This window comes from Aspergillus homomorphus (assembly GCF_003184865.1).
Source record: "Aspergillus homomorphus CBS 101889 unplaced genomic scaffold BO97scaffold_10, whole genome shotgun sequence".
In the NCBI taxonomy this organism is placed as follows: Eukaryota; Fungi; Ascomycota; class Eurotiomycetes; order Eurotiales; family Aspergillaceae; genus Aspergillus; species Aspergillus homomorphus.
The window spans coordinates 4,346-17,246 of NW_020291896.1; the positions used below are offsets into that span (position 1 = coordinate 4,346).

Consider the following 12,901-nt stretch of genomic DNA (forward strand, 5'->3'; position numbering starts at 1 on the left):
GGACTCGAAATCGAGTCAAGTTGGATCCTTGCCCGACGCATTTGCAGTCACCTTGTGAACCGGCCAAGAAAGAGACTGGACTGGGTTCGTTTGGAACTCTGAACCAGAAACGTGGGGACGGACAGCAGCAGCAGCAGCAGCAGCAGAGGAGAAGGACCAACTAACTAAGAACTAACTTCTCCCTATCGGCAATTCCCAAGTGGAGGTCAACCCACTAAAAAGATCAGCCCCTGAACTCCTGAGAGGTTCGTTCGGCGTGGATGAGAGAGAGAGACAGAGAGAGGGTGTCTGAGTCTCCGAGAGACCAGAGACACTTCTTTAGAGTCAGTTGCTTTGCTGAGAGGGGAATTAATTCAATTAATTGACTGTTAATTTCTCCCTTTCCTAGCCTAGTGGCCCCCGTCTTAACCTTGAAGACTGAGTGGAAATCGAAGAAGAGGAGACAGACCCGTTCTAATGATCGGATCCCCGGCCTTCCCTATCTAGAACGTTCACTTGTTGTTCCTCCTCCTCCTCCTCCTCCTCCTCCTCTTCCTCCTCCCACCACATCCTCTCCGACGGTCGCTTCTTGTTATTGTCAAATTGTCGTTGTTTTTCCCCTCCCCCTCTCCTCTTTCCGCCTCCACCCACACCCACTTTCGCCTTACACTTTTCCTTTTCTAAAATTACTTATACAACACCGCACGCTGTGATCCCTTCCGGACCAGGCCATTGGTGTCCAATGCGGCTCCCGTCATGTCGCTCAATGGGCTCGATCATCCCACCGTTATCGAAGCCTACCAAACAGCCCTGACCGAGGCCGGCGGATGGTGAGTTTCCCTCTCCTCCGACTACTACTACTACTCTACTTCATCCATCCCCTGCGCCGCTGTTTCCCCGGTCGCAGGGGTGTTCACATCCGATCCAATCGCACGAACAGGAGCTCATGCGCATGACTCTCGTCATTTAGGTTTCTGCTTCGGTATGTATCAAGGGATGAGGTCGCTCTCCTCGAGCGAGGGACAGGCGGGGTTCCTGATGTGCGCAATGCAATCGAGAGCTATGAAGAGACGTCACCACTCTATGGCTTCCTCCAGTACCGCCGGCGGAAGGTGGTACTCAGCTACTTGCCCGAAGGCATGTCTCGGCTTCTTCAAGGTGCGCCGCCTTGTTCAGTCCTTCGTCCTTGATCTGCCTTCACACTGACGCAACCATCCAACCATCCAGCGCGAACGACGGTCCAATTCCAGTCCATATTAGACAAATTCTCCCCACACGATACCGTCTTCTCCGTGTCACAACCATCGGAGCTCACTGAAAGTGCCCTGTCATCCGCATGCTTGCTACATACGGCTTCCGGCTCGATTACCTCCTCGTGCAGCTCCCTCCGCCGTCGCAAACTGATGGAGATAGCGGAGGATGCAGAAGAACAGCCTGTAGACAAGGACACCCCTCCAGCATTGCCTCCGATGAGTGAGATGCGACAAAGAGCCTACAGTCAGATTTCCGAGGCCACGGTGGTTCCTCCTTCCACGGTATCCAGTGTGCAACAGTCGCCCATTGGTCCTGAGTCGAGTGTGACGACCCTGGAAAGCCTTCCAGGTAGAGATCGGTCGCCGTCAGTAGCCACTTCGGAACGCGCTCCCTCCATTAGAACCTTCCAGGAGGACGCTTCTCAGGCTGCTTCTGAATCGCGCAAATCCTCACAATCGACTCGGCCATCCATCAAGGAGCTCGAACGTGCGGTGGGATATGTACCCAAAGTCAAGCTTGGTCCGCGGCCCTCATTGGACGGAAGCGGGCGGCCTCGCACTGCAGGAAATCTGTCGCGGACTGCTGACAAGCGGCCGGTAGCATCGTTACCCGCTGGTGTTCGGTCGTCGGCCTTGCGAAAGGCCAACCCTAGCCCTTCGCGTCCGCGGTCTCAGGGGGGCAGCAGCACATCCGCATCCGTTAAAGTGCCTTCCGTACCACCGCTGCTGGTGCCTCCGTTGTCGGCGCCTGTATCCAGACCCAAGCTTTCTCCGGGCGCCAAGTCTTTGAGTGCGTTGTCATCGGGGGCGTCTCATGAAAGGGAACGGTTGATGAAAGCACTTCAGATGCGAAAAACTCAAATGGCGAAGAAAGCAAGAGAAGAAAAGAAAATCGAAGCTACTGGAGGAAAAGGGGCAATGAAACCGGATCCGACCGAAAATAAGGAGAATACCAATTACCAGCTCCCTGAAGAACCCAAGCATCACTGGGACAAGGATGAGCCGGTACCAGTGTCGGAACCCGGCAACAAGCCCCTATCTGAAACTTCAGGAACCATGCCTCCTGGAAAATTACAAAAGGAGGCAGGGCGCCCTGCAGTCCCCAGTCTGACAAAACCCGAGCTGGCCATGCAGGAGGCTGACACGGTGACCCCTGATCCTCAAAAAGCGTCACAACCCGGATCGGAGGCATCGAGTGACGGCAGCCAGATTGCGGCAACTACTGAATCCTGCCAGCTGTCGGAATCTGAAACACACGCTTTGGAAGAGGCCTTGGCCGCGTCCGACGACGGGGAGTCTACGGGTGGCCCCTGCACGTCTAGCGCCGTATTCCACGTCCCACCAGAGAACGATTCTGGAAAAGCTCCGAAGGAAGAAATTGTTGGCCCCTCGCCACCCCAAACAGCAGACAACGAACCTCTTGTTCCTGGCGAACAAGAGGTACAAGAGGTCAATTCGACATCATCGGATTCAATTCAGGCTCTTCAATCCAAGTCAATTCCCCGGCCCGATTCTCCCTCTTTCATTTCACGCCCAACTCCTTTCCCCGACTCGCCGTCGATCCCCGTGCCTCATTCTACCGCGCCGCAGCATGACCTGACCCCTGAATCCTCGAATGTGGAGCGACAGCACAGTACTACTCGAAAGGAGAAACGCAAACCTTACCTTGAACCCATTCAAGTACCTACTCCAGACTACTCTGATGACGAGAACCTTCTCTCTGACGATTCTTTCATGGAAGAACTAAAAAGTGCCACCGTGGAAGAGGCCAAGCCGATCTCGGTCGGCATCTCCCCCCTCTCCCCCGGATACTCGAACACAAGCAACGGCAACACCTCGCCTGACGCGTGGAGGAACTCCCGTGCCGTTTCCAATCCCAGCGCTATTGGACATCAACCCCCCGAGATGCAGGCCTTACCCATGGGTCGGTCGGTGTCGACGTCGTACGCCGATGCGGGGGACAGCAACAACCCCGTCCTGGTGGCCAAGAAGATCAATGTATCGTCTGGCATCTCAAAGCGCATCAAGGCTTTGGAGAAGTTTTCCAACACCCGTGAAACCACCTCTACCGCTGGCCAGACCTTGGCCGCTCCTTCCTTCGAGACCCTACGGAAGGGTTATTCGGACGCATCGACCATATCGAGACCCGTTTCTTTCTACCCTGAATCTTTCTCTCGCACAGCCAGCCTAAGGCGTCCTGTATCTCAGGCTGGTCCTGGGCTCACGCGTAGCGCTAGCTCGGTCTCCGTGACCGCTCGCATAGTTCGTGAGCGTCCCGCCACGGGAACGGAGGCGCCCTCCGATCCCTCCGAGCCAGGCTCGCTCAACCTCTTGGCTAGTCCCCTGACTGTCGAGCATAATTCCATTCCTGATTTCCCTATTCCACCGAGTCTTTCAAAAGAACCGGTGGTCACACCGCCGGAGGAGCCCGATGTGCCCACGGCTTTAGAGAGTCCAGAACAGCAGTCTGCCGCTGCGTCGGACCCCCGTCCTGAGAGCAGATCGTCTCATACTTCTACCCTGAAGAACGAGGAAGCTATTGAGGCAACCTCTCCGATCGATCTACCCTCGTCTCCTGAAGAGAAGAAGGCGTCCCGCACCTCCCGGCTTATCCGCCGAATGTCCTCGTTCACCTCCAACTCCCGCAAAAACGTCATGGCTGCTCTAAGTCCAATGGTGAAGGAGGAGAAAACTGCCTGTGAAGACAAGTCGGAAACTGCCGGCGAAGCGCCCCAGGCAATTGACATTGGCGAGGTCAACGTTCAATTCCCTGATACTCTACTATGGAAGCGCCGCTTTGTTCGCATCGATGACAAGGGATATTTGGTCCTGACACCTGGCAATCTTGACTCGAGCAACCGCAACATGGTCAAGCGATACCATTTGACTGAGTTCCGGACACCTTGCTTGCCGGATGAAGATCGTCAGGAGCTTCCCAACAGTATCCTCCTGGATTTCAACGACGGCAACACACTTCAATGTGCTTGCGAATCGAGGAATGGCCAGTCTTTTGTTCTTCAGAGTAAGTCATCGCCTCTCAATCGCTAAAGAATTTACTGGCTAACATAGCAATAGCACTGGTTGATGCTCACCGCACTTATGGGCAAACGCTCGCTCAATAGTTCCTTGTCATCCTATAGAACATTTGCATCCTCGCTCATCGCCTAACCATGCATACTCCTGCGCCATCTTTCTATATCTTGTTACCCGGTGTTTTCAGCGGTATACCCCTCTAAAATGGACTATTTTGTTTACCAGCTGTTGTTCTGTACCTGTTTAATCATCTCGATCTTCACCCTCTTTACTTCTCCTCCAGACTGGATGTTATGGACAATGTGTAATCCTAGTCGCTTTTGTGTGTACGGTCAATATTCTCGGACCGGTTGAAATCTTTGTCAGTAATGATGTAACTGGGCCCCGTTGACTCGCATGCCCTTGATGGAAGACTTCGAGTAGGTCTGGGCGTTGGGACGGTTGCATCGCTTGCATATGACATGAAGTCTTTGTGACCGTCAAAATATTATATCTTCGGCTCTATGTACGCTTAGCTTTTTCACTCTGCAGAAGTTGATTTTCTGCGGCCAGGCCAAATTGAGGTTTATGAATACAAGAACAAATCATTCATCCCTTCCATTAAACGCCAGATCCCGAAGTGCAAGATTGTATCAGATAGTTTCCTTGCTTGCCCTCTTCTTCAGCGGCATTCTTCTTTCTTCTTTCTCGGCAAATCTTTTCAAACTTGCCCGGCGACTCTCTTCTTCTCCCAGTCCTCCAGGAACCGCTTCATCTTGGGACCCCAGACGTCTTCGCCGGCCTCGAGATCCTTGTACTCGAGCACCTTCTCGGGTTCGAGCTCGAAGCCAGCCTGGCGACAGCGGACGAGGGAGGTCATGAGGGCGCAGCTGCCGACGGCCTTGCCCAGATCGTGCGCCAAAGAGCGGACGTAGAAGCCGGACGAGACGGTCATGGTGATCTTGACGGCGGCCGGCTGGGGGCGAGCAGGGGCTTCCTCTTTCGTCTCGGGGGTGCTCGTCGCCATTGCCGCCGGCGCCTCCTCCGCCTGCGCGGCAGACACGGCTTCTCCGTCCTCGGAGACCTTCACCTTCTTGGCTGCGGGAGCGCCAGCTTCCTGCTCCGCAGCGCCAGCATCCTCCTCAGCCTTAGCACTCTCAGCTTCCGCCAACGGCGAAGAAGAAGGAGAAGGCGGATCCTTGCGCTTCGCCGACGCCTCACCGGGCACCTCCCCAGCACCCTCCACCTTGGACCCAGCAGCCGCCAAAACCTCATCCTCCTTCCGCAACAACTTCTCGGCAACAACCTTCTCCTCACCCTCCGCCTCAACCTCAGGCCACTTCCACTCATGAGACCCAGGCTCAAACCACTCCAGGACCCTCAAATCCGAGACCTCAACAGGCCTCTCCTGAATCTCAACAGGCGGCTCGACGCCCTCACGCGCATACTCATAGAGCCGCTTCCCATTAATCCGCAACGCAGAGTAAATGGGGGGCCGCTGCATGATCTTCCCGCGGAAGCGAGCGAGGGCGGCCTCGACGGCCTCGCGGGTGATGTGCTCGTAAGGCGCGCGACGGACGACTTTGCCCAACACATCGTAGGTGTCGGTTTCGGCGCCGAAGAGCACGACGGTCTCGTAGGTCTTGGTGCAGCCCAGGAACGAGCCGAGGTGTTTGGTGCCCTTGCCGACGCCCGCGACCAGCACGCCCGTCGCCAGCGGGTCGAGCGTGCCGCCGTGGCCGAGCTTCACGTCTAGGCGCTGCGTGCGGCGGCGCCGCCGTTGGTTGTTGTTCTCGTTGGCGCGGCGCTGTTGCTCATCGCGGAGCCAGGGCGCGAAGAGCGCGCTTGGTCGGAAGTGCGTTTGCAGGTGGCGGAGGACGTCGGCGGAGGTTACGCCTTGGGGTTTGTTGACGGCTGTACCGTTGGAGAATTAGCGGTTAGTATGAGGGGCAATGTTTGATTGAGTGAGGAGAGGTGCGGAGTAGGAAGGGTCCAGGTTGGAATTGTGTAAATGGACGAGGTGAGATACATACCGAAAACGCCCTCGTAGATCTTTTCTCCCGACATGCTGCGGCGGAAGAGTCGAGCACCCAGTCGCCAACCCATCTATGATCCAACAGAAACCGAAAGGATGGAGGGGCTTGATTCTCAAGCTATTCAATCGCGCGACGGTCGGAGAGTGAGTGGAATTGACATAAAACCAAAACTAAATTTCGGTTTCCGACCTCGCATTCTGCCGGACGGGGTCTAGACGGTCAGTCGAGCGGTCCAAAGCAGCAGAACCGGCCAGGCCGTCCCATGTGCCCTCTCACCGCCCAACCAGGAAGTAAGTAAAGTAGACCTGTCGTCATGCGGTCGTAATTACGTGGAATCTTTTGCCTCTATTCCGCACAATCGTGTGTTTTGGTACGTAATTCTTCGGATCTCCCTCCCTCACTCACTCTCTGTTCTGGTACTCTCTCAGCTCCTCCTCCTCTTCTCAGCTCCTTCCTCCTCCTCTTCTCAGCTTCTTTCTCCCCTCTGATTTTTCTTGTCGGTTGTTCCCAATTATAAGCGTCTTGCGTTTATCTCGCTGTTCTCCTTCCCTCAGCCGCTTCTCTCTCTTCATCGATCGCCAACGAGCTAGAACAATTCTCTATCAGACTGTTTACCCACCCCCGATTCAACCTAAACCATCTCCCCAATTCCCAACTACAACACCCGTTTCGCAGATAACAATATGCTCCCCCCACCAACACCGGAGACATGACCTCGCGCGAAGACAACGTCCTCGCCGCCCGTGACCCGGCCCTCACCGACGAGAACGACTGGGAGGAGTTCAGCCTGTCCGAGGTCCGCGTCTTAGTACCAGGCAAATCCCGCTATGCCAATTTGCTCACAGCTTCACCGGACAACCCTGTCCAGGTGACGGGGTGCTTGGATGAAGTGGAGGAAGAACAGGAGTCCTTGGGTCCGTTGGTCCCTTCCCCGCATCGATTACGTTAGAGATTCTGCTTCCTTGGGTTCTACAAGACTGACATCATGTCTCTGGGTCTTAGTGCTGGATCCGGAATATCTCACCAAACGCATTGTCCTCGACAATGTCACGCACTACGCCTACGGCCAACATAATGACGGGGAAGTCGGGTTCTGGGTCGCGGGGCGGGCGGGGTGGTTCTCCATCTCCCCGGCCAAAGGGTATAAACCCATGTTTAATGAAGTGGTCGAGGCGATCGATCTACTGTATTTTTTGGCGGACCGTCATAAACGGAAGAGGGGGAGAGGGAGGTTCAAGGGTCCCACTGTCGAGTACCTGTGTGAGGAGGTGAGTGTTAAGATTCCCTTACCCTTAAAATCATTAAATCTTGAAGGGGGAGAAAAAGAAAGACAAGCCCTGAGACAGGGAGCACAAAGCGTGGCTGGCGCGCGTGCGTGTTCGGGATGCACAGCGATTGGATGTTGCAGATTGCTAACGTCTCGGCTCACTGCCCTTTGCCTAAACAGTATGTCAGCCACACGCATGGGATCTGCGAGGATGCCGATGATTCTGCCGAGGTGTTCTACAAGCATCATAACTTCTTGCTGTCACGGATGTTGAAAGGGGAGGAGAATGTACAGTGGTGCACGACACCTATTCTCGTCCACCTCAGCGAGAAGTTTCCGGTATGTTTGGAATTTTCTTTTCTTCCACATCGGGCGGCTAATCACCAGAAATAGGAAGACTATGAGCTGATCAGGGCGCAAATTGAAGGCGTGAAAGAGGTTGAATCTGATGAGGAAGAGGAGAGTACCCCCGGGAAGACCGAGGACGAAAAACTCCGGGTGGTTGAGTCGTCGGGGCTGACGAAAGCCGACGCAAACTCTATTTACCAGGTAATACTTGACCTCAAGGAAGAGGGATACTTGGCGAAGCGCCTGTTAAACCTTGACCTCGTTGCATCCACTCTGGTCAGTCGATTCGAGATCGAGGACGACGAATATGCGCACGGCCGGATAACGTCGAGCGCGGAAATCGTTCTCGAGCTGATGGACGAGGCGAAAACTTATTCATTCGACTGGTCTAGGAAGGTGATATATCGCGAGCTGAAGGCCGCTGCCAAGCAACATGATGGGGCGTCGCAGGAGGCGCTTACCCCTCTGCGTCCTCGTATGCTGGAAAACGAGGCATCTTCCCCCGAGGACAGCGATCAAGAAGACCTTCCGCGCTTGCGCAGACGCCGAGTCCTCAAGTCCGTTTTACGACCCAAGAGTACGGTGGCCACGAAACGAACGGGCAAACGCACGCGTAATGCGGCCGCAGACACGGACGAGGAGTCCGATGCCAATGCAGACGCTATGGACGATTTTGAGACGCCCAGCAAGGTGCGCGGGCACGATCTCGTTCGCGATCCACTGTCAACCCGCGCTAAGCGTAGGACGCGGTCAATACTTTCTGACTCGGAGTCCGCAGCTCCTTCCGTGCAAAAGACAGCGCTCCAGGAGATCCTGCAGAGTCGGAATACATCCGTGTCGGTGGCTGATGCCGAATCGCATCACGAAGAACCAGAAGTAGATGGTGCAAATGGCGAGGACGTACAGTCGGATATCTGGACGTGCCCTGTCCGAGGCTGCGGCAAGATCGTGTACAAGTGCAGTACGAAACGCGGCAAGCAGCTGATCGAGGATCATTCGTTGGCTCACGCGGATGATGCGAAGGCGAAGCTTGATCTGGTCTTTGCGGAACAGCGCCTCAATATCGGTCTTCCAGTCGATAATCTCCTCAACCGTATCCGGGAAATGGCAGGAGGTGACGGCGCCGGGCTGGCAGGTATGGAAGGCGCGATTAATGGTGCTTTCGACGCGCTAGGAACTTGACTGGCAAGCATAGAACGATGAATCAAGATACCCACATGAATTGACGATGACGATGACGATGACCATGGGAAGTATGGCTGGTAGTCCAGTCAGTGTCATCATGGCCAGTCGCCTAAGAAACTATGAAAGGCTAGACATGCATTTACGGTGGAACTGCCGGTTTCTCGTGTGTCCCCGAGTGACACAGAACAACGACCTATTTGAGGATTTCAGCCTCGATGGCGCAGAGTTCCCGTCCATTTCCGGCGTGTCTGAAGACGCAGGGGATGTGAGGCCCAGCAAGCCCGAGGCTGGATTCAATGGGTCCACGAGGATAATGGATAGGTTGCTTCCATAGTATGACGATATGATACCACAATGAGATACCAAGTTTTAGCACCTACACCTACACATAAGGAATAGCAATCTCATCAATGCCATCCAACCATAACCATGGATTAATTCAAAGTATACACAGGTCTCATAACCTAGACCACAAACACAATCATGGCGTCTAGGGGTTTAAAAAAAATGGAACAATTGCTTTTTATGAATAGAACCCAAACGACCTCTTCCGGTATCCGAGCAAAGCTAGTAAAAAAGAGAAAGAAAACCAAAGAAAGAGAGATCAAGCGCGACCCTTAGCAGCAGCTCTCCTGCTCTTACCAGGTCTCTTCGCGCCACCACCACCGCCGCCGCCGCCGCCTCTCTTGGGGCCGCCCTTCATCTTCCGAACGGAGAAATCGCGCATATCACCACTGGAGACGGCATCACCGCTCTTGGAGAAGCGCTTCTTGCCGCCAAAGCCGTACTTCTCGTTCTTCTTCTGGCGCTTAGCGTTGGAGGTGCCGTCGGAGCCGAAGGCGCGCTTCCGGTTATTGGGCTGGGCGTCATCGATGGCGATGTCGAACATCTCGTTGGCGTTGTCGGCCTCGCCGGAGGTATCAGCCTTGCGCTCTGCAGTAGTGAAGCAAGAAAATTAGCCGAGTGCCTTCCCATATGATAAAAGGGTCAAGGGGAAAAAGGGGGTGGGGGACAAACTCTTCTTCAAATCATTGATCTTCTCCAAGGTCTCACGCTTCTCCTTAGCGCGCTGCTGCAACTTAGCGACCTGAACCTGCTTGCCGAACTTCTTGAGGTCGCGCTGCTTGCGTGCCTCAGCGGCAGCCTTCTTGGCGGCGGCCTCATCGAACAGCTTCTTCTTGATCTTATCCATGTGCTCGTCCGTCTTGACCATCTCCGCGAAGTAATCGCCGGGTCGCGTGAAGGGGATACCTTCCTTCTTGAGGAGGCCGCGCGCCGAGGTCGCCGCCGCCTGGCACACCTTGTAGAAGGCCAGCTCGCGGGCCAGGTCGTCGTTGGGGTCCGGCACATCGATGGGCTCCTGCGACACGAGCGAGTTGTGCTCCGAGAAGAGGGTCGAGGGCGTGAGGAACGAGATGCGCTTCAACGACGCGCTGATCGCCGCCGAGTTGTTGATCGTCAGCCGCTGGTGCGTCACTACGTCTTCGCGCTCGTCGTCCTCCAGATCGCTGAGCGGGATGTCGGATTCTTCTTCTTCTTCGTCGTCGTCGTCGTCGTCATCGGAGGCGGCGGAGGCGGCGTCTGCGTCGGCGGAGGCGTCTTGCTCTTCGGCGTCGGATTCTTCGTCTTCCTCGTCTTCCTCCTCAACCTCCTCAATCTTCTTCTTCAATTCCTCCTGCTCCTTCTCCTTCACATCCTCCTCCCCTCCCTTCGCCGCCTTCTTCTTCTTCGCCGCCCTCACAAGCTTCTTCTGCTTCTCGGCATCGTAATCCCGGCCGCGGTGCTCGTCCAGAGCCTGCAGCAATTTGCTTCTCTTCGGCATTGTAGATTCTGTTAATGTATCAATTCGAGAACCGGTACTGAAATGACAGCACCACCAAGAAAAGAGTTAAGTGAGTTGTTGTTGTTAAAAAGAATCCCTTCGATCCCGAACCTCTGCTCAAGCAATCTTTCGGCGGGAAATTTTTTGGACGGGGCTGACTAGACTTTATTGGGTTAGTGTCGTGGGAGAGACTTTGTGAGTGGGGCAGGGGAGGATTGGTGGCCTGGGTGCCTGGGCGGTGAGGATTGAAGCCTTAGATATCGGTTGGCCTGAGGCAGAAGGGTTGGATTTGGTTGGAGTATGGGGCTTGCTTGCTTGTATACCTTGGTAAATGTTCGCTCTGGATTTGTGTTTTCTAAGCTGCTTCGGCAGGTACTATACCTTGCATACTACTTGAAATGGAGAATGGAGTTGTAAATAATATGTCTATCTATTCAGTCTGTATACTTCATTCGATCGGTCATTCAGAAACATTGTCTATTCAGTAATAACTCCGAACTATGCATACTCGCTAAAGGATATTATACCCTTGGGGCGTCTCAATCTGACCTCTTGGGCAATTCGTGACTATAGAACAAACAATCTGCAGGATAAAGCTCCACATACATAGACCGTCCAACCACCATAACCGACCAGCCCATCCCAACTCCCAACTGACACAGCTTAGACCACAACGTCGCACCCTCAATTCGTAAGGACAACCTTGCCGCGACCCGTATACCGCCCACTCGCAAGCTCATACGCCTCCTGCACCCTCTCAAAGGGAAATACACAATTCACCAGAGAAAGCAGCAGTCCCCGCTCCGCCAGCTCAGCCAAATAGCGCAACGCGGTGCCACTACCCTGGACAATGAAGAACAGAGCACGGACGCCGTCCTTCCGTATGCCACGCTCAGTATGCCTCTGCACAAAGTCATAGCTAGCGGAGTCCACGGAGACAAGCACGCCGGGGCCATCAGCCCTCACATACTCCCAGCAGCGCGCCAACACCTCACCACCCACCGCATCAACAACGACATCGAACTCCGCATGCCGAACACCACCCAGCTCCGCGTACTCGACGGCCTCATCCGCGCCCAGACCAAGCAGGAACTCCGCGTTCCGCGCATTCGAGCTGGAGGCCGCCACGACATGCAGCCCTTTGACGGCAGCCGCGAGCTGCACGAGATGAACGCCGACGGCGCCCGCAGCACCGGTGATCAAGAGCCGGCGATGCGGATGCTTGTGCGCGGGGGCTTGAGCCTCCTCCTCCTCCTCCTCCTTCTTCTTCTTCTTCTTCTTCTTCAAGCGGCTAGCAGCCGCAGCCTCCGGAAAAGGCGCCGTGAGACCAGCGTGCACGAACAGCGCCTCGTACGCCGTCAGCGCGCTGAGCGGCAGCGCCGCCGCCTGCTCCCAGCTCAGCGCGGCGGGTTTGCGCGCGACCTCGTCGGGCGCGCGGACGAGCGCGTACTCGGCCCAGGCGCCGGCGCGGTCCGGGTGCGTCATGCCGAAGACCTCGTCGCCGGGTTTTAGGTCGCTGGTCTGCTCGTCGAAGACCGCCGTCACGATGCCCGCGACGTCGTTGCCTGGGATGGCGTACTCATGGCTGTAGGTCTCTGGCCAGGTGAGCATGTCGCGCACGACGGTTGTGGCTTTGACGCGGATGACGAGCTCATCTGGTTTTGAGGGCTTGGGGATCGGGATATTGGTATCGAGGTGGAGGGCGGAGGGTGGTGCTGGGTTGGAGGGGGAGTATGGTGTTGTTGTGGGGGACGGGGACGCTGGATGGAGTCGGATTGCTTGCATTGTGGCGGGTTCTTGCGGATGAAAGCCTCTGGATGATGGTACCGATGCTTAATAAGGTGAGGTTTAGTTGCAATGACTGCAGATGTGGTTTATACATCTCTGTCTCTGGGGTGCAGTCCACGGATGCGGTCCGGTCGAGTATCCCGTTTCCCGAATAGGCTATCCATCGGATACCCGGACACGAGACCCCCTCACTTTGAGTAACCGGAAGCAT

The 12,901-nt window shown here is 55.4% G+C and overlaps 5 protein-coding genes across 5 annotated transcripts; 2 read left to right on the forward strand and 3 right to left on the reverse strand.

The window, feature by feature from the left end:
- Positions 1-266: 266 nt before the first annotated feature.
- BO97DRAFT_365506 (putative GPI-anchored cell surface glycoprotein) lies at positions 267-4,789 on the forward strand. Its single transcript, XM_025692578.1, has 4 exons — positions 267-809; positions 950-1,137; positions 1,207-4,254; positions 4,308-4,789. The coding sequence occupies exons 1-4, from the start codon at positions 736-738 to the stop codon at positions 4,352-4,354; spliced, it is 3,357 nt and encodes a 1,118-aa protein (XP_025553104.1). The 5' UTR covers positions 267-735; the 3' UTR covers positions 4,355-4,789.
- On the reverse strand, positions 4,760-6,411 carry BO97DRAFT_404360 (pseudouridine synthase PUS4). The gene is given in 3 exon segments (XM_025694958.1): positions 4,760-4,796; positions 4,808-6,158; positions 6,278-6,411. The coding sequence occupies 2 exon segments, from the start codon at positions 6,348-6,350 to the stop codon at positions 4,966-4,968; spliced, it is 1,266 nt and encodes a 421-aa protein (XP_025553105.1). The 5' UTR covers positions 6,351-6,411; the 3' UTR covers positions 4,760-4,796; positions 4,808-4,965.
- Positions 6,412-6,732: 321 nt separating this feature from the next.
- Positions 6,733-9,473, forward strand: BO97DRAFT_387103 (uncharacterized protein). The gene is made up of 4 exons (XM_025693578.1): positions 6,733-7,194; positions 7,283-7,548; positions 7,728-7,886; positions 7,941-9,473. Exons 1-4 carry the CDS (start codon positions 6,990-6,992, stop codon positions 9,075-9,077), a joined length of 1,767 nt encoding a protein of 588 aa, XP_025553106.1. The 5' UTR covers positions 6,733-6,989; the 3' UTR covers positions 9,078-9,473.
- A 57-nt stretch (positions 9,474-9,530) lies between these two features.
- BO97DRAFT_441862 (EBP2 family rRNA-processing protein) lies at positions 9,531-11,002 on the reverse strand. Its single transcript, XM_025698206.1, has 2 exons — positions 10,098-11,002; positions 9,531-10,013 (listed from the first exon to the last, which is right to left on the reverse strand). The coding sequence occupies exons 1-2, from the start codon at positions 10,900-10,902 to the stop codon at positions 9,685-9,687; spliced, it is 1,134 nt and encodes a 377-aa protein (XP_025553107.1). The 5' UTR covers positions 10,903-11,002; the 3' UTR covers positions 9,531-9,684.
- Positions 11,003-11,549: 547 nt separating this feature from the next.
- BO97DRAFT_15528 (NADP-dependent oxidoreductase) lies at positions 11,550-12,893 on the reverse strand. The gene has a single exon (XM_025690191.1). The coding sequence runs from the start codon at positions 12,685-12,687 to the stop codon at positions 11,587-11,589; it is 1,101 nt and encodes a 366-aa protein (XP_025553108.1). The 5' UTR covers positions 12,688-12,893; the 3' UTR covers positions 11,550-11,586.
- Positions 12,894-12,901: the final 8 nt, after the last annotated feature.